Source organism: Trifolium pratense, linkage group LG5, assembly GCF_020283565.1.
Source record: "Trifolium pratense cultivar HEN17-A07 linkage group LG5, ARS_RC_1.1, whole genome shotgun sequence".
Classification (NCBI taxonomy): domain Eukaryota; kingdom Viridiplantae; phylum Streptophyta; class Magnoliopsida; order Fabales; family Fabaceae; genus Trifolium; species Trifolium pratense.
In genome coordinates, this window is record NC_060063.1 from 10,192,521 (window position 1) to 10,211,094 (window position 18,574).

The window sequence follows — 18,574 nt, forward strand, 5'->3', positions numbered from 1 at the left end:
AAGAAGAGAATAGTGAATCAGTCAATGATTTAGACAACAATGTAGAAGATGGTGGAAGTGATTCAGATGCAAGTCTCCCTTCAAACCCTATTCAAACTCCAAATGACTCTGAAGATGATGATCTTGATGTGCAAGCCTCAACTTCATTAGGTCCAAGAAATAGAAGACCACCAGTTAGTCACAATGACTATGTATCTGGTAGTGAGTTAGATAATGATGATCTGCACAACTTGGCTACTTATACACAAGCTGAAGATCCAAAGACATATGCAGAAGCTGAGAAACAAGGTGTATGGAGAAATGCAATGGATCAGGAGATGGAGTCCATTAAAAGTAATAACACTTGGGAATTGACAACCCTACCTGCAGGATCCAATGCAATTGGAGTCAAATGGATTTTCAAGACTAAGTACAATGAAAAGGGTGAAATTGAGAAGCATAAAGCTAGACTGGTTGCTAAGGGATATACTCAGAAGCATGGAATAGATTACAATGAGGTTTTTGCTCCTGTAGCTAGATGGGATACTATAAGAACAATCCTTGCTCTTGCTGCAAAAGAGAGCTGGAATGTGTTTCAATTGGATGTAAAAAGTGCTTTTTTACATGGTGACTTAGCTGAAGACATCTATGTTGAGCAACCTCTTGGATATCAGATGGGAAATAAGAATAGTGTGTATAAATTGAAGAAGGCCCTCTATGGTTTGAAACAGGCTCCAAGAGCATGGTACAGCAAAATTGAAGGGTACTTCAATGATGAGAAGTTTGAAAAATGTCCTCATGAACATACTTTATTTGTGAAGTGTGATAGAACTGGTAAGATTCTGATTGTTAGCTTATATGTGGATGATTTGATATGCACTGGAAATGACTTGCACATGATACAAGCATTCAAAGAATCTATGAAAAAGAGGTTTGCAATGACTGACTTAGGAAAAATGAAGTACTTTCTTGGAGTGGAAGTTATTCAATCTAAGAAAGGAATATTCATAAATCAGCACAAATATGCAGTTGAGATATTGAAGAGGTTTGGCATGGAACATTGTAATGAGGTTTGCAGCCCTATAGTGCCTGGATCCAAGCTTGTCAAAAATGAAAATGAAAGTGCTGCAGATGCTAGAGAATACAAGCAGATGGTGGGTAGCTTGATGTATCTGCTAGCTACCAAGCCTGACTTAGCTTTCTCTGTGTGCTTGGTTGCTAGATTTATGGATAGACCTACTGAGCTTCATGTCACAGCTGTTAAAAGAATAATGAGGTATTTGAAGGGTACTCTTGCTGATGGAATAATGTACAGTCATAACTCAGATGAAGCCAAATTGGTTGGATGGTCTGACTCTGATTATGCTGGAGATTTAGATGATAGGAAGAGTACTTCTGGATATGTGTTCATGATTGGAACTGGTGCAGTCTCTTGGTCTTCAAAGAAGCAGCCCATTGTAACTTTGTCCACCACTGAGGCTGAGTATGTTGCAGCTTCACTATGTGCTTGCCAAGGATTATGGTTAAGAAATGTCATGAGTCATTTGAAGGTTGAACAAAGAGAAGTAACTGTTGTCTACTGTGATAATAGTTCATCCATAAAGTTGTCCAAGAATCCAATTATGCATGGTAGATGCAAACATATTGATGTTAGATTTCACTTCTTGAGGAATCTTGCAAAGGAAGGCACAATTGAGCTCAAGCACTGTCCATCTCAGGAGCAGCTTGCTGATATAATGACAAAACCATTGAAGATTGATGCATTCTACAAATTGAAGGCTGGTTTAGGGATGAAGAATGCAGTGAAATGATAGTGTGAAGTGTGCTTGTGGATTGGTCAGGTTGTCTGTGTAGCCTGCAGCAGTTGGCTGTGTGCTTGACTGGCCTAACCAGCTTGCAGGCCTGCCTGTTGGCCTAGGCGCGCGCGCAGTTTTCTTGTTTTGGCTTGCTAGTGTGTTTGCCTTAGCTTGGCATAGCAATTTCTTCTAGTTTTGTATAGTTTGCTGTTTGTTTTTGTAATTATAGGGTTATACAATTAGGGGAGGATATGTTGGATATTGTATATTGGGCCTAGAATTATGCAAGCCCAATATCAAGTGTTTGTACTTTAAGCCCAATGCTTGTATATGGCACATTGCCTATATAAAGTATGTGTGGTGATCATTAGTAATCAATGAGAAAGATCCCTTAATCATAACAAAATATTTTTGCATGTTACAGAATACTTCTAAGGAAGGATTCAATGTTATAATTAAGTTGTAAAATACTTTCTTTTCTACCATTTTGGCTCAATGGAATCTTTTTCTATTTTGGTTTTTCTATTTGAATTGATATAGGATTTATGTTATTAAATGTAAATTTCTATTTTTAGATACCTTAACATGTGCCCTTGGTGCACATGTTAACATGACCCTAATAATAATAATAATACTCTGTTTTGTTTTTCTCTCTTTTGTAACAAAATAATAATAATAATAATAATAATAATAATAAGGGTTAAATATGCAAAAGGTCTCTGCACTTACGAGTCATTTGAGTTTTAATCCCTGCATTTTAAAAACATTGCATTTTGCCACTGCACTTTCATTTTACTTTAAAAATGGTACCCAGGCTTTTTTTTTTTTGTTGAAATGACACATTTTTTTCTGATCTGTCATTGTTGACTGGACTTTAGAGTTGATGACTCCTTGTATTTTGCAGTGAATCGATCAAAATACCCTTAAATAAGTAATTTTTTAAAAGTAAAATAAAATTGACACATCATAAAAAAATGTGTCACTTCAACAAAAAAAAAGGATTCGGGGACCATTTTTAAAGTAAAATGAAAGTGTAGTGGCAAAATGAAAGAATTTTAAAATACAAGGACTAAAACTCAAATGACTTGTAAGTACATGAACCTTTTGCATATTTAAGCCTAATAATAATAGTAATTTACACTAATAATAATAATTCTATATCATAATATTTTTCCAACAGAGCATACCCAATTAGAGCTGTCAAAATGGGCGGCCCGGCCAATTTCGGGCCGGCCCGGTCGGGCTTCGGGCTTCGTCGGGCCGGGATAAAAAGCCAGGATAAAAAACGGGCTACCAAAATTAGTGCCCGAGCCCGGCCCGGTACGGGTAGTCGGGCTTTCGGGCCGGCCCGGTTTATTTTTTAATTTTTTTTTTTACTTCTAGTGCTCAAACTCAACCATATAAATAACATTAATCATTCTCGCGCGTCCTATTTTTTACTCATCCGCTATATATATATATAATAATTCTCGCGTGCCGTATTTTTACTCATCCCCTATCTACGAGTTTCTCGCGCGCCCTATTATTACTCATCCACTACCTACGATCTTCTCGCGCGTCATATTTTTACTCATCCGCTACCTACAACTTTCTCGCGCGCCCTATTTTTACTCATCCGCTACGTACGAGTTTCTCGCGTGCCCTATTTTTATTCATCCACTACGTACGAGTTTCTCGCGCGCCCTATTTTTACTCATCCACTACCTACGAGTTTCTCGCACCCTATTTTTACGCATCCGCTACTTACGAGTTTCTCGTGCGTCATATTTTTACTCATCCGCTACCTACGACTTTCTCGCGCGCCCTATTTTTACTCATCCGCTACGTACGAGTTTTTCGCGCGCCCTATTTTTATTCATCCACTACGTACGTGTTTCTCGTATGTCCTATTTTTACTCATCCGCTACCTACGAGATTCTTGGGTGCCATATTTTTACTCATCTGCTACTTAAGTAGCGGACGATGTTTTATAATTTATATTACAAACTAATTTAAAATCATCCAAAACAAATTATTTATATTTATATTTTATTTTTTTAATTTTAATTTTTTCGGGCTTGCGGGCCGCCCGCGGCCCATTCGGGCTAGCCCATATTTTAATCGGGCTTTATCGGGTCGGGCTAAAAAGCCCGGAAATAATTCGGGCTAGGATTTTCAAGGCCCGAGCCCGGGAAAAAATCGGGCTTGGCGGGCCGGCCCATTCGAGCTAGCCCATTTTGACAGCTCTATACCCAATCCAAGAGTTCCAGTTTTATACCTCTCGTTTCCTCGCAATTTTAAATAAAATTTCATAATCCAAATGATGGCGCAGATCTATTCATAACTGTCTAGATTTAACAAACATTATTTTGTAACAGCTGCAATCACAACCATTACATAAAAGCAAAAGCGATTAAAGTTCTAAAGTGTGACGGATGATAAATTTTAGGGCAAAATTAAACTACAAGTCCTTTATCTTATTTTTTTGTAACATTTTGGTCATTTATCTTATTTTTGTAACAATTTGATCCTTTATCTTTTTTTTTGTAACACTTTGGTCCTTATCTTATTTATTTATAAAAAATAAAGGATCAAAGTGTTACAAATAAAAAAAGATAAAGGACCAAACTGTTACAAAAAAAGGGACTAAAGTGTCACAAATAAAAAAAAATAAAGGACTAAAGTGTTACAAATAAAAGATAAAGGACCAAAATGTTACAAAAAAAAAAAGATAAAGGACCAAAGTGTTACAAAAAAATAAGATAAAGGACTTGTAGTGTAATTTTGCCTAAATTTTAGTGTGAGGTAAACTTTTTCTCTAATGTGTGAGCTACAACACAAAGACCCGGTCAATTTTGTAGTTCGCTGTTGATATTTTAAGTGTGACTTGAGTCTCAATTCGATAGAAAAATAGATATGTTAAACATTTTATAATTGAGAGATCCATAAATTTAATGTCTTAATAATATGGAAAAATCTATACAATATAAAACTACATGTAGCTAGCTAGGATATATTAAACATATCTATAATTTACATTTCTATCTTTTTCCTACTAGTTAATTAAGAATTCCTTTTCTTGGCTGAAATAGGGACATACAAAAATAAGAAGAACTTATAATATCCAACCAAAGTGGATATACAAGAAATTTGAACAAAACTATAGGAAGTAATGCAAAAACAGAAATAAAATATGGAACCCAAATCAAACCATGACAATATGTTATAAAAAATGAAACACTAAAAGCTATCATCATGCTTGTAATGGAGATGATTTGTGCAATCAATCCACATAGCAACTTTGAAGGAAGTGATTTGAAATAAGCATACTCTGCATAACTTGAGATGATAATAGATAAGAAAATTAGTATCGAAATTGCGGATGATATCATTGCAGTTGCATTCGATACCGCAAATATAAGAAATGCTTGTTTTTGTAAATAATTTGGTGTTCCTGTATTTTTGTTGTAGCCACCAGGTATGTTAAATGTTGATGTAAATACTCCAGTTGAAATGAGTGTTGAAATAAGAATGCAATAATTTGTTGTGCTTTCAATCCAAGATTCTGCTTTTGTTAATAGCTCTTTATGCTCCTCAGTAAATATATCATCAGGAGTTTTGCCATTGCAATTTTTCTTCTTTGTTTCTAATGGTGACATTAACTTTTTCACTTCCTGTAATGTCAAATTATAATGAAAAGTTTAGTAACAATAATTACTGATGACATGCATGTCACTTTTTTATTTTTGACATAAATCGGGTATACTCTGCGAGCAACTACAAAGACTAATCCCTAATATACTTAGATATTGCGACCAAAGAAATCATAACCACAACAAAATTTAAAATTTTAATTTAGATAAAATAAATAATCGAACAAACACATATAAATTTGGTTTGATTCCCAAAAAGTAAGTACATACTTGACAAAATAGTACTAGACAAACTTAATGCATTAGATAAATTTTGTCTCCCATAATGTTTGGTGGAAAAAAAATTATTTTAGTATTTTAGACAACTTTTATGGAAGAAAAAATGTTGTCTTGGCAGTCTTGTGGTTTAGTGAAGCACAAAATTTTTACTTAGTCCATTGATTTCCAATTTATCCGGTAATTTGAGGAACAATTTTAAAATCAAACACTGTATTGTCCTGTCTAATCCCTTAATTTTTTTAGCGGATCAAACATACCCATAGATCTGAAATTCAAAGAAGCAAAATAAAAAATAAATATATACATAAAAATATTTGACGATACGTTGAAATTTTAGATCGAAGGCATGTCCGATGTTTTGACACATTGCAGTGTCCACCATCAAACATGTTACTACTTTCAATTATTTCTATTAATATCTTAAATTATTACTAGTGTCTACATGTCATTATCAGTCAGTATTGTGTTTGATGTTCGTATATTTTTCAGCGCTTCAAAAGATATTATAAGACATATGTATGGTATAAAGTTGTAGGAAATGTACCTCAAACCATAGTATTTCATGTGTCATTTGAAGAGCTGCTCCTGAAATTAATTTAAGCTGACAATGAGGTGCTAATTTAGCAGCATAATGTAATATATTATTTTCTTCATCATCTTCAAGTGCTACAATTGAATCTTTGAAGGAGCCTAATTCATGTATTAGACTAAATATGCTTGAATGACAATGTTGAACAGCAATGTGAAATATGCTTCTTTTTTTGTCATCAACTTCTCTTATTAAATCAGGCTCAGACCTCAAAAGCTCAGCCACAAAGTGAAAATTTCCAATTTCTGTAGCATCAAATGTTATTTTTGATGGTTGATTTATAATTGTCCTATGTGTTTCTGTACATCCATGATTGAGAAGTATGTTCCAAAGACAACCAACAAGTTGGAGAAATAATGGACTTATCTCCATGCCTACACAAAGATATTCTACGTTAATTAGATATGTAAAGATTAAAAGATATTGTACTTGGTATCAAATAATAATTAAATTTTATTTATTTCGTACCTCGCACAATATCAACTTTTAAAAAGGAATACGAAAGAAAATATCTTATTAGATCAAACATATTTAACCCCTTAGAAGAATTCAAATTGGTCAATGGTTAGAGTAGAAATGCGGCTGATTTCGACTATTTGAAGGTTCTGTTTGAATATTAAAAATGGATCCTCATAAAAAATAAAAAATAATTATCATTATATATAACGTCAAAAAAGGACGTCCTAATCTAAGATTAAATTTGATGCAAAGATTTTTTTTTTAATGGCAAATCGTTATGTTAATATATTATAATATTATATTAGTTTTTCTCCTTGTCATGACTTGAATACCTCTAACTCCTTAATCTTTAATACAACTAGTTTAACTAGTTGAGTTACCCATCCGACCCCAATATTTGATGCAAAGATTAAAATGAGATAGAACTATATTTATGAGTATCGATAACTAATCTATTGATACTCATATGATATTTTATGAACATTAATAAATCTTTTTTTTTTAAGCAATGAACATTAATAATATATAACTATATTAATATAAGGAAAAACAATATACAACAATTATTTTAGGGTATCAAGATTAATCTATTACTACACATCTGATATTTTATGCGTATAAATAATATATAACTAATATTATATATGATGACGGATCGTCACACTTTCTAATCAATGCCTATTTTAGCAACATTAAATACATTTTAGTAGGTTTTAAGCAATAAATGTAAGAGAAATCTATTCATAAACATGATTACTTGTGTTGCAAGAAAACAGGTAAATTACAGGAAATTGCTGATTTTCACTACGCTGGGGGCGTAGCCCATCACGCGCTGCGTGATGGAGATCACAGAGAGCCAAGTTTTTCACCATGATCACGCGCGGCGTGATACCTACCACGCGCGGCGTGAAGCTTTGATCAGAATTGGATTGCTCTCTGAGTTGATCACGCGCGGCGTAGCACTGACCACGCGCGGCGTGAAGGAAGGAAGGATAACTGCGCCGGGGGCGTGGAGCTATCATGCGTGGCGGGAAGATTGCAGAGTTGAAGATCAGAGACCTCAGATTTGATCACGCGCCGCATAAGACCGTTACACGCGCGGCGTCGTTGAAGAAATTGCAACCACGCGCGGTGTGATAGATCTGGCGGGCGGCGTTGTTGCGATTATTATATAAGGAATCTGCATTTTCTGTTTCACGGGTTGGAAAATCTGCTACATTTCATCTACTTTCTGGTTTTGGAGCTTTCACAGTTGGATCCAGACCTTCATAGGATAGCTTCAAGCTCCTCAATAGCATGGATTCTCAAGCCATGAAGTTGAAGCTAGGACACGATCGAAGCAACATGAGGAGCTAAACTCCTTATGGAGGTAGGATCTAGGATAGCTTAGGATATAGATGGATCTAATGTAATCTGCTCTATTGTAAGAATTTACTCCGTTTCATAGTGTTTACTTATTGCAATTCTTCACTTAATGCTTTATAATCCTTCATTAGTGTTATAATGATTTTCAGTTAAGTCACGTATGAGAATATTGGTTTAATTTCTGAACTGAATTGCATTGAGCACTCGAGTGTTTCCGGTTGAGAGATTGAAACATAGAGTGTAGCAAACGATCGACGCGCTTTCATATCATTCGTTGTAGGAAGCTTCCACCCGAGAGATCGGGGGAGTATCGACAACGAATAGAGTGGATTTTGACAAGAGATTGCGATTCACTAATTTGTTGATCCAGTTGTGAACACTTGATTAAATTCGTATGATACGGTAGGTTGCATGTGATTTAGCTATAGACTAGGTGATTCCGATGATTCTACCTCGCTTTTCCACTTATTACAAAGCACGTTTTTCTACCAATTAATCACTCAAACAAACCCCCAAATTATGTTTTCTTATTGCATGATGTTTATGAACACTATTAGACTAGTTTAATCACACAATCCCTGTGGATCGATATTTTTATTACTACGTGGTATTTCGTTCACTTGCGAAAAATCCATCAAGTTTTTGGGGCCGTTGCCGGGGATTGTGATTGACCCAACAGTTTCTAATGTTTTAGTTTGTTTTGTTTTGAAGTATGTAGGTAGGTACGCAGCAGAAGCAAGGACTAAAGCAAAACAGGGCAAAACAGAGCTCAACTACGCTGAGGGTGCAGTACAATCACGCGCGGCGTGATCCTTCAGTACAGAGGAAGGAGTTTTTAAAAATGTATTACGCGCGGCGTGTGGGTGTATCACGCGCTGCGTGAAGCCTGGAGAAAGAAGGGCTCTCTGACTAGTGATTACGCGCCGCATGATGGCCATCACGCGCGGCGTGGCCTTTATGAAGGAAGTTCTTGACCGTTACAAATTGTACTACGCGCGGCGTAGCAGGGGTCACGCGCGGCGTGATTGCACAGGAAAGCGTGTCAAATTTGAATTTCTTCATCTTCCCAATCACTCCATTAATCCCATCATCATTACACACGGGTTCTCACGCGAAAAACTCCATTGTTAACCCATTTTCATCCTTCAAACCTCTTCAATTTCATCTCTAATTACCTTCAATCATCCCATTCCTTCACACTCACAAAACCCATCTCAACCACTCCAATTCCACTTCCAATTTCTCATTTCACCACTTTCCCAAAATCAACCCATTTCAACCTCCAATCTCCCATCATTCAGTCAAGATGTTGACAAGATTAATCGGGAAGTCGAAGAAGAAGAGTGACGTTAATCCTCCACAAGAACCATCGAAGAAGCCAAGGACAATGATGAGTGCAAGCAAGGGCCATTCTTCTCGGTCCGCTCAAGCATCTCCTCCACGCCGGAGCAATGTTACTCAGCCACAGGTCCACCCTCACTTCATTAGTGAAGTTCACGAGAAAAGGTACACAAAAATCCAAACCTTTACTATTAATCAAGAAAAAGGTTTTGGAGAGGATTTGTTAAAAGGTGTTGCTGAGATAGGGAATGAGATTAAGTCTAGAAAATGGGGGAAGTTTAATAAGTTGATGATTAAAGATGAAGCTAATCCTGGTAATCAGATGTGGGTTAGGGAATTTCTCACAAATGCTTACTTGCCTGACTAGTCTTCGCATTCTGAATATTATTCAACGGTTAGGGGAATTAGAGTGTATTATTCTGCAGCTCACATTAATACTTTGTTGGATTGTCGTGTGAGAGGTGCTTGTGAGTTGGTATCCGAGAAGGAAAGAATTGCTAATGGTGGTCTCGTGGTGAGGGAAGAGTTAAGGCGATTGTTTGTAGACCTGGTGCTAGATGGCTGTCACACTCGCCCACGTCTCTTCCTACTAGGTTGAGTTTGACGAGTTTTAACCCTATTCACCGTGCTTGGGGTGAGTTTTGGCTGAAGAATGTTAGAGTGGTTGGTAATAACTCTGAAATCCAGTTTGATAATGTTGCTGCTGTTCGACTACTAGCTAAGGGTCGTTATGTAGATCTTGGTCTTTGGTTACAAAAGGATTTACATGAAATGGTAAATAATAATAATCCGACTTTTACTTTGGGGCATTGCAACTTAATTGCTGCTTTGTGTAGGGCAAGCAATGTCCCAATGTTTGTGCAAGAAGGTGACTTACATCCTACTCGTCCACTATCGTTATCATACTTTGAGAAGAGATTTGAGAGAGGTCCCATAGTTCCCCGTGGTGAGGGGAATGCTGCGAGAGAAGATGCTTTGAGAGAAGAGGAAGAGATTAATCGGTTTGAAGATGGTGTTCACCCGGACCAACATGAGGTGCTGGTTGATGAACCACAAGGGATTCCGGAGTCAGCACCTCCTCGTTACTCTCATGATATTAATCAACTTGCTTCTATGCTACACCAGATGGAAATTTCTCAGTACTCCGGGCTTCCTAATCTTTACTTTGATACCGCCTCTTCCATGTACACCGAGGCGATGACTTATCGATCTACCTTCCCTCCTCATACTTTTGGGACCTTGTATCCCGTTGATGCTGATTGGGAGGCGCATCAGGCGAGGGAGCTAACATCATTTCAGGCCAGACAAGCTTACAATTCTGGTTTGAGAACTTCTGAGTTAGCGGAGATCGAGAGGTGCCGCCGGGTTGAGCAGGAGGAGGCTGCTGATATGGAGAGGGAGATGTTGGATGTGGACGGGCTGAATTTGAAATTGAATAGCCCTTTCACAAATTATTTCACTGGCCAACCGGATGACACCGCCTGACGTCCTTGGTTATGATTTTCTGCTGCTGCTGCTACTTTATTCCTACTCTATCTCTACTTTTACTTTTGCTCTTTTACTTTCGTTGGTTTGTAATAATGATTTGATGTTGGTTGGATATTTGGCTGGATATGTACTATTTTAACTTTGAATTTGAACTTTACCTTGTTCGATTGTGGAATGATTTTTACCTTTAGAATTTGTTTCAATATTTTGGCATGTTCCTTCTAGTTACTTGAGTATCAATTGCTTGATTGTCTCTGTGTGTAATTTGTGAAACTTGCAGTGCAATAGCTTGTTGCACTCATGTGATCAAGAGGCAAAGGAAGGGAACGCACACTTTTTGACCGGTTCTTTGATTCGACCCAACCATGAGGTATTGAGCCAAACACTCTTTTTCCTTCTATGTGTGATATCCACTCATGTATTGTCTCTCGATTTTGCTTGTCGTCTTTTTATTTGATTGGTACTTTTGTAGCACACACGAGGCATGTTCCTTGGTACCTTTGAGCTTGTCTATCCACCCTTACATATAATTATCCTTTGCTTAACCAATTTGAGCTGAAAAAGAAAATGTTGTTTTGCAAAACCTTAAGAAATTTTTGATGAAAAAAAAAAGGAATGACTTTCTTGGAGGTTAGGCACCTAATTAGTGGTTGATGCGCATTGCTCACCACTAAGTTTGGGGTTGCTCTTTGGAATTAGCAACAAATAAAGTTTGGGGTGAGGGTACTAGAGAACTTATAAAAAGTTTTGATTGAAAAATTTCAAAAAATTGCAAGGCTTTAGTCATGAGAAAGATAGAAGAAAAGTATGAAAAAAAAAATGATGAAAACATGAAAATGAAAAAAGAGATGAATGATGGAAAAAAAAAATATTGAAAAGAAGTACAAAAAGTAGTGATAGCCTTGAGTGCAAAAGAATTACAAAACTTTATTTGATGAATTGAAAAAAGTTCTCTAGTCCACTATAGTTCAAAAGAAAAGGGATTTGGTTTATGAAAAGTTTTGACCTTAGGGGGATCTAACTCCAAGTTTTTCTACTATTTATCCCAAAATGTCACCATCCACCCTAGTCAAGCCACGTTATAACCCTAAAAGACCTCTAAAGTGTGTGCCCAAAGTGAACCAAATGAATTCTTAGACTACTTGCAAAATTATTGTTGACTTGCATTGATGTGTTGATTTGAGTGAATTACCAAAATTGAAGAGTGTATGTGAGTAGTGTGATGGAATCATAGAGCCTTGGTTGAAAAGTGTGAATTACTTGAAAATGCCTTGCGGGAACGATTGTGCAATTGAGCATTGTTTGCAGATGGATCATTGATCATCAGGTGATTCTCACGTATGTATGATTCGAGTGAATCTAAGGAAAATGCCAAAGTCTTGACACAAAAGCTTGAGGTAAAAGTTGTTTCCTTGAGGACAAGGAAATGTTTAAGTTTGGGGTTGTGATGACGGATCGTCACACTCTCTAATCCATGCCTATTTTAGCAACATTAAATGCATTTTAGTAGGTTTTAAGCAATAAATGTAAGAGAAATCTATTCATAAGCATGATTACTTGTGTTGGAAGAAAACAGGTAAATTGCATGAAATTGCTGATTTTCACTAGGCGTAGCCCATCACGCGCTGCGTGATGGAGATCACAGAGAGCCAAGTTTTTGACCATGATTACGCGCGGCGTGATACCTACCACGCGCGGCGTGAAGCTTTGATCAGAATTGGATTGCTCTCTGACTTGATCATGCGCGGCGTAGCACTGACCACGCGCGGCGTGAAGGAAGGATAACTGCGCCGGGGGCATGGAGCTATCACGCGCGGCGTGAAGATTGCAGAGTTGAAGATCAAAGACCTCAGATTTGATCACGCGCCGCGTAAGACCGTTACACGCGCTGCGTAGTTGAGAAATTGCAACCACGCGCGGCGTGATAGATCTGGCGCGCGGCGTGGTTGCGATTATTATATAAGGAATCTGCATTTTCTGTTTCAGGGGTTGGAAAATCTGCTACATTTCATCTACTCTCTGGTTTTGGAGCTTTCACAGTTGGATCCAGACCTTCATAGGATAGCTTCAAGCTCCTCAATAGCATGGATTCTCAAGCCATGAAGTTGAAGCTAGGACGCGATCGAAGCAACATGAGGAGCTAAACTCCTTGTGGAGGTAGGATCTAGGATAGCTTAGGATATAGATGGATCTAATGTAATCTGCTCTATTGTAAGAATTTACTCTGTTTCATAGTTTTTACTTAATGCAATTCTTCACTTAATGCTTTATAATCCTTCATTAGTGTTATAATGATTTTGAGTTAAGTCACGTATGAGAATATTGGTTTAATTTCTGAACTGAATTGCATTGAGCACTCGAGTGTTTCCGATCGAGAGATTGAAACATAGAGTGTAGCGAACGATCGACGCGCTTTCATATCATTCGTTGTAGGTAGCTTCCACTCGAGAGATCGGTGGAGTATCGACAACGAATAAAGTGGATTTTGACAAGAGATTGTGATTCACTAATTTGTTAATCCAGTTGTGAATACTTGAGTAAATTCGTATGATACGGTAGGTTGCATGTGATTTAGCTATAGACTAGGTGATTCCGATGATTCTACCTCGCTTTTCCACTTATTACAAAGCACGTTTTTCTACCAATTAATCACTCAAACAAACCCCCAAATTATGTTTTCTTATTGCATGATGTTTATGAACACTATTAGACTAGTTTAATCACACAATCTCTGTGGATCAATATTTTTATTACTACGTGGTATTTCGTTCACTTGCGAAAAATCCATCAATAGACCTCAAAATTTTGAGGCCCAAGGTCGTCACACACATTGCACATGTGTGTAAGTCGGACCTGAGTAGGAAGTAAACAAAAGAACATGAATATGATTTATGAGATCTTCTTTTATCGCCTTATTTGCTTCTCGCGCGCCCTACACGTTTCCGTTTTTATCCATCCAGTTCCACTATTTAAGTAGCAAATAAAAATTTATCGTCCTCTAGCGGACGTTATAAAAATAATTGGATGGCCAATAAAAATCTCATGGTTTATCCGTTTTCTGGAAAAGAGTGATTGTAAAGACTTACCAAGACAAAAAGGCTTTCTAGCCAAGACATGTAAGCCTGTTTCACTGTTGTTATTTCGAATCAATGCCAATGTTGACTTTTTCCATACCATTTGCAAAGCTAAATCTGCAAAATTTTCAGGAGTGTAATTGTAGGTATTAATATATATCAAACATATTACTACGTACCTCTGTTCATTTTACTAGAAACAGTTGACTCTTTAGATTTAGTCTGATAATATAGACTAAATACATCAAATATTCAATGAACATAAATTTAAAAAGTGAGTTGTTTCTTATAAAAAAGATCATAAAGTATATTACATGCAACAAGAATTGCTTAGGAAGGAATTAATTAAGGGCAATTTACTTACCATACAAATCATTCTTGATGCAAATGAAGAACAAACCATTCATCTCCTCTTCTTCCAATATATCTATATTATGATTGAATAGATACCTTGCAATGTCGCTTCTTCCATAAAAAGCAGCCATAGTTAGAGGACTCATTCCTTCAACACCTCTAATTTGTATTAGGCACCCATTTGTCTCAATCAATATAACAACAATTTGAAGATTTCCAGAAACAGCAGCCACACACAATGATGTATTCCCTTTATTGTTTTGTAGTAACAAGTCATTTGGCTTAAGTAATTTAACTAACTCCTCTACAAAATGAACATGATTTGTTCCTGCTGCAACATGAAGTAGTGTGCCATAATCCCTTGTTATAGCAGCATTTAATAGTTCATTATTTTTATGTATCATACCCTTTGATGCATTCCAATCACCTTCTAGTGCTCTCTTATAAAGGGGTACACATTGGTTCAAATATTTTCCTGAAGAAATTAAAGTTGAATTAATAAAGTGCCATATTCTAAGTCAAGTGGATGTTTGCATAGTTCTATTTTTGAAGGTTAAAATTGATTCCTAATGTACAAAATTTATTTTTTTGACTAAAACTAGTAAAGATCCACCTTTAAATTATATTTTAAATATTAGAGAGAAAGAGTAATGATCAAACTTTTATCTTGTAACAAGTGAAGGGAAGGCAGTCGATGTTGATTAGAAGTGCATCCTTGTTGGTGAAGCTGTGGCTGTGCCAATAATATTGATGATGTTGCTAATTTCAACTCAATATGAACCTCATGTGCTTTCAATTGTGATGGAGATGTTGCTGAGCAAACATTTAACATATCCATTTCTGTAAATAAAATTAACAAACACAGATAATCAATCTTTTCATTTTTTTTCACAGGAGGATATAAACAAATTAAACACTAAAATGGCAAACAAATATTTTTAGAGCTTTTTTATCAAATAAATTAGTGTTAGAATTTCACTCTTCAATAAAATAAATATATAAAATTTCTGAAGTTCGAATATCAACTCTTATATATAAAATAATATTCATGAGTATCGTTGATATGTCTAAATCCAACAACCTTTGATGATGGAGATAATAATACTTTATAACTTTTGTTAAAAATAAAAATAATATTTAGTTACTGATTGCTATTTTTAATTTTTTTTTTTGAACAAATTGATATTTTTAATCTTGAAATTAAATATCACGTTTTATAAATCCCAAGGCGGCTGTATATACTATACTATCATTGTTTCAACTTGCAATAAGAAGGACTACATATATGCCACGTGTAAGGACCTAGTTGGCCAGCATTTGCTTTCATGCACATCACATATATATATTTAGTCATTATTTGTTTTATATAATTGACTTTACAAAAACTATCCACTACAAGTCTTTGCCTTACACACCTCTAAATTTAATTCATAATCCGGCCAGTTTTTCCACAGACATATCTTTAACTAAGATTTATAGTATACTAGAAGACAGAATATATTATCTGGACCTAATAGAAATAATAATATGCAGTAATTAAATATAATAAGAAGAAGCTAAATTAAATTTATATGTAACATTATAGTAGTTTTACATCACTTGATATATAATTTACAAAACTGATTATAGGTTGAATTTGAAAATTTATATGACATAATCTTTGTAAATTCTATTAGATATAATATGATATCATTGAGACAGTTTTTTTTTTTTTAATTACAAATATAATATTATATAAATGAAAAAAAATAAGAAAAGGTCGAGAATAATAATGGGCACATGAAGTACACAAAATCAGTAGTCCACGACCTACACTAAAGCAAAAGCCAAAAAGAGAAAACCATAAAAAATACACTAGAAAATAATAACACCCCAACATCTCAACCACCAGGAGACACACCTTCCCTCAAAGAAAAAGAAAGAAAACAACACAAAATAAACTCTTATGATTCCAACACAAAATAGGGCGCATCTTCCAACCATTAATGCAAATTAAGATTCATGTATTAGTTAACCATGTATGTGCATGTGTGAGTGTGTGTGTGCGCACGATCAATTTGAGAAAGAAAAAATGAGTGATTTAATTTTAAGTAATATACATACAACTTGTGTGATAAAATAGAGGATGAGATGAGGAGTAAAAGTATAGAAAGAAATGGAAAAGAACCCATCAAAAGAAACATTAACATTTTGAAAACTCCAGGCAACAAGAACAAATTTTAAAATGGTTATTCAGAGAATATTTCTTTCACTCTCTATCCATATGAGTAAGCTTGGAAGAGAAATTATATATGTTGCTCCCAATAATTAAAACGAAGGACTAGTTAGTGATATATGATATATATAACAATATTAATTAAACCACATGTTTATTTTGTGAAACTCTATATATATATATATATATATGCAAGAAAATTTGAAGCAAGGATTAAATTTAAATGATTCTCAAATTTTATTCGTTAGGAAAAAGAATGATTGTAAGAAGAAAAAAAAAAAGGAAAAAATTGAAAATTAAAGCTGAGTAAAACTTAAATAAATTAAATAGAGAGAAATTTATGGAGTTTACCTCAAGAAGCAATCTTAGAAAAGAGGAAAATGGCGATGAAGGATGAACCACAAATTTATGTTGTTAATATCTTCTAATCTCAAATGTAAAGGAATCTCTTGAAATATTCAGGTCTTGTGTGACTATGTCAAAGTGACTTGAGTCTTTACATGGGTGTAGTTCGTAAGAATAAAAACATGGTTCCTATTCTTAGTCAATTGAATAACAATTTTATAATATAATTCAGTGTGAAATATGGATAAAAGTACACTATATACTTTTTTTTTTAACGGAAAATATACTATATAAAAGTGAAAGGAATTATTGGACTTTTCGAGGTAAATTCTAATATGGACTACTTCATTAAGTGGTCTATGGTAGACCAATCATGAATAACATTATAATAAATACGAATTTTATAAAATCCACTATTGGATTGAAAGTTTATATCATATAGATCATCCATAGAAAAATTTAGAAAAATTGAAAATTATTTGATATGTTATCGAGACACATCAAGATTAACGGTTTATTAAATAACGTAAATCTTGATGGGTCTCAATAATATATCAAATGATTTTTAAAAAATTTTAAAAAATTTATAAATGATCTATACGATATAAACTTTCAATCCAACAATAACGTTTGACACCAAATGTTACACCTCTCAATAACGTTTTAACCGATATAAATTTTATAAAATCCACCGTTGGATTGAAAGTTTACATCATATAGATCATTTGTGTAAAATTTCAAATAAATCCAAAATCATTTGATATGTTATTGACATACATCAAAATTAACGGTTTTTGTATTTTTTTAAATGCCGTTAATCTTTATGTGTCTCAATAGCATATCAAATGATTTTGGATTTGTCTGAAATTTTACACAAATGATCTATATGATGTAAACTTTCAATCCAACGGTGGATTTTATAAAATTTATATCGGTTAAAACGTTATTGAGAGGTGTAACATTTGGTGTCAAACTAGTTGGTGTCAACGGATCCTGACTCTATATATATATATATATATATATATATATGGGGTTTTCTAACATAGACCCTAGTTAGGTCTAAGTTAGCAAGGTGCACCTTTTCAATTGGACCAAAATACCCATTCTTTTAATTTTTGAAAGAATAGAGCAACAGGGGCATTTCTGTAATTTTCTGCAATTTTGCCAACCATATACACGCGCCCCACCTTCTTAAACCATTAATAGACGCGGATCTAGTGTCGCGCGCGTACCGAAGGACCATGGTTACAGACCGTTGATTTCCATCAGACAGCTAAGATCTGATCTCATCAAGACTGTCTGATCAATCAGACAGCCCAGATCATCCAGATCCATCAGATTCAAGCGCCTGCGTCACACTGGATTACAACCTGGAGAGAGAAAAATTTGCTTTTTAAAAGTAGGACACGTGTCACACAATGGTTGGCTGGGCGTGATTTTTGTTCATTTAATACTTTGAACTCAATTATTTCGTTGTAAATTAATTTTTTATTTTTTTATTTTTATACCAAAATTCATAATTTTTTTTTGTCTACAAATAGAGACTTGGTTCGTTTGATTTGGACACCGAAAAAAAAACGCAATTTTTCACTACCTTAATCTCATTTTTTGTCTACTAAATACGTTACTTGTGTGTTGTAATTTAACACGCACCACTC

The 18,574-nt window shown here is 35.1% G+C and overlaps 1 protein-coding gene across 5 annotated transcripts; it reads right to left on the reverse strand.

Moving 5' to 3' along the window:
• Positions 1-4,626: 4,626 nt before the first annotated feature.
• Positions 4,627-17,146, reverse strand: LOC123884754 (ankyrin-2-like). Of its 5 annotated transcripts, none has more exons than XM_045933947.1 (7): positions 16,923-17,123; positions 15,161-15,196; positions 15,017-15,109; positions 14,367-14,831; positions 14,015-14,119; positions 6,231-6,649; positions 4,686-5,428 (listed from the first exon to the last, which is right to left on the reverse strand). In XM_045933947.1, exons 2-7 carry the CDS (start codon positions 15,192-15,194, stop codon positions 4,814-4,816), a joined length of 1,731 nt encoding a protein of 576 aa, XP_045789903.1. In that variant the 5' UTR covers positions 15,195-15,196; positions 16,923-17,123; the 3' UTR covers positions 4,686-4,813. The 5 variants fall into 5 exon arrangements, with proteins under 5 accessions (XP_045789901.1, XP_045789903.1, XP_045789902.1 ...); XM_045933946.1 differs by having other exon boundaries at positions 15,017-15,045; positions 15,091-15,196; XM_045933948.1 differs by having other exon boundaries at positions 15,161-15,202.
• Between the last annotated feature and the right edge of the window lie 1,428 nt (positions 17,147-18,574).

Excerpts from the sequence above, each read along its gene's own strand:
- LOC123884754 (XM_045933945.1), bottom strand. The coding sequence starts at position 15,194 with ATGGATATGTTAAATGTTTGCTCAGCAACATCTCCATCACAATTGAAA. Across the intron at positions 14,120-14,366 it reads CATCAAGAATGATTTGTATG|ATTTAGCTTTGCAAATGGTA; the intron begins GTAAGTAAATTG and ends AAAATTTTGCAG. Across the intron at positions 6,650-14,014 it reads TAGAAAGCCTTTTTGTCTTG|GCATGGAGATAAGTCCATTA; the intron begins GTAAGTCTTTAC and ends ATCTTTGTGTAG.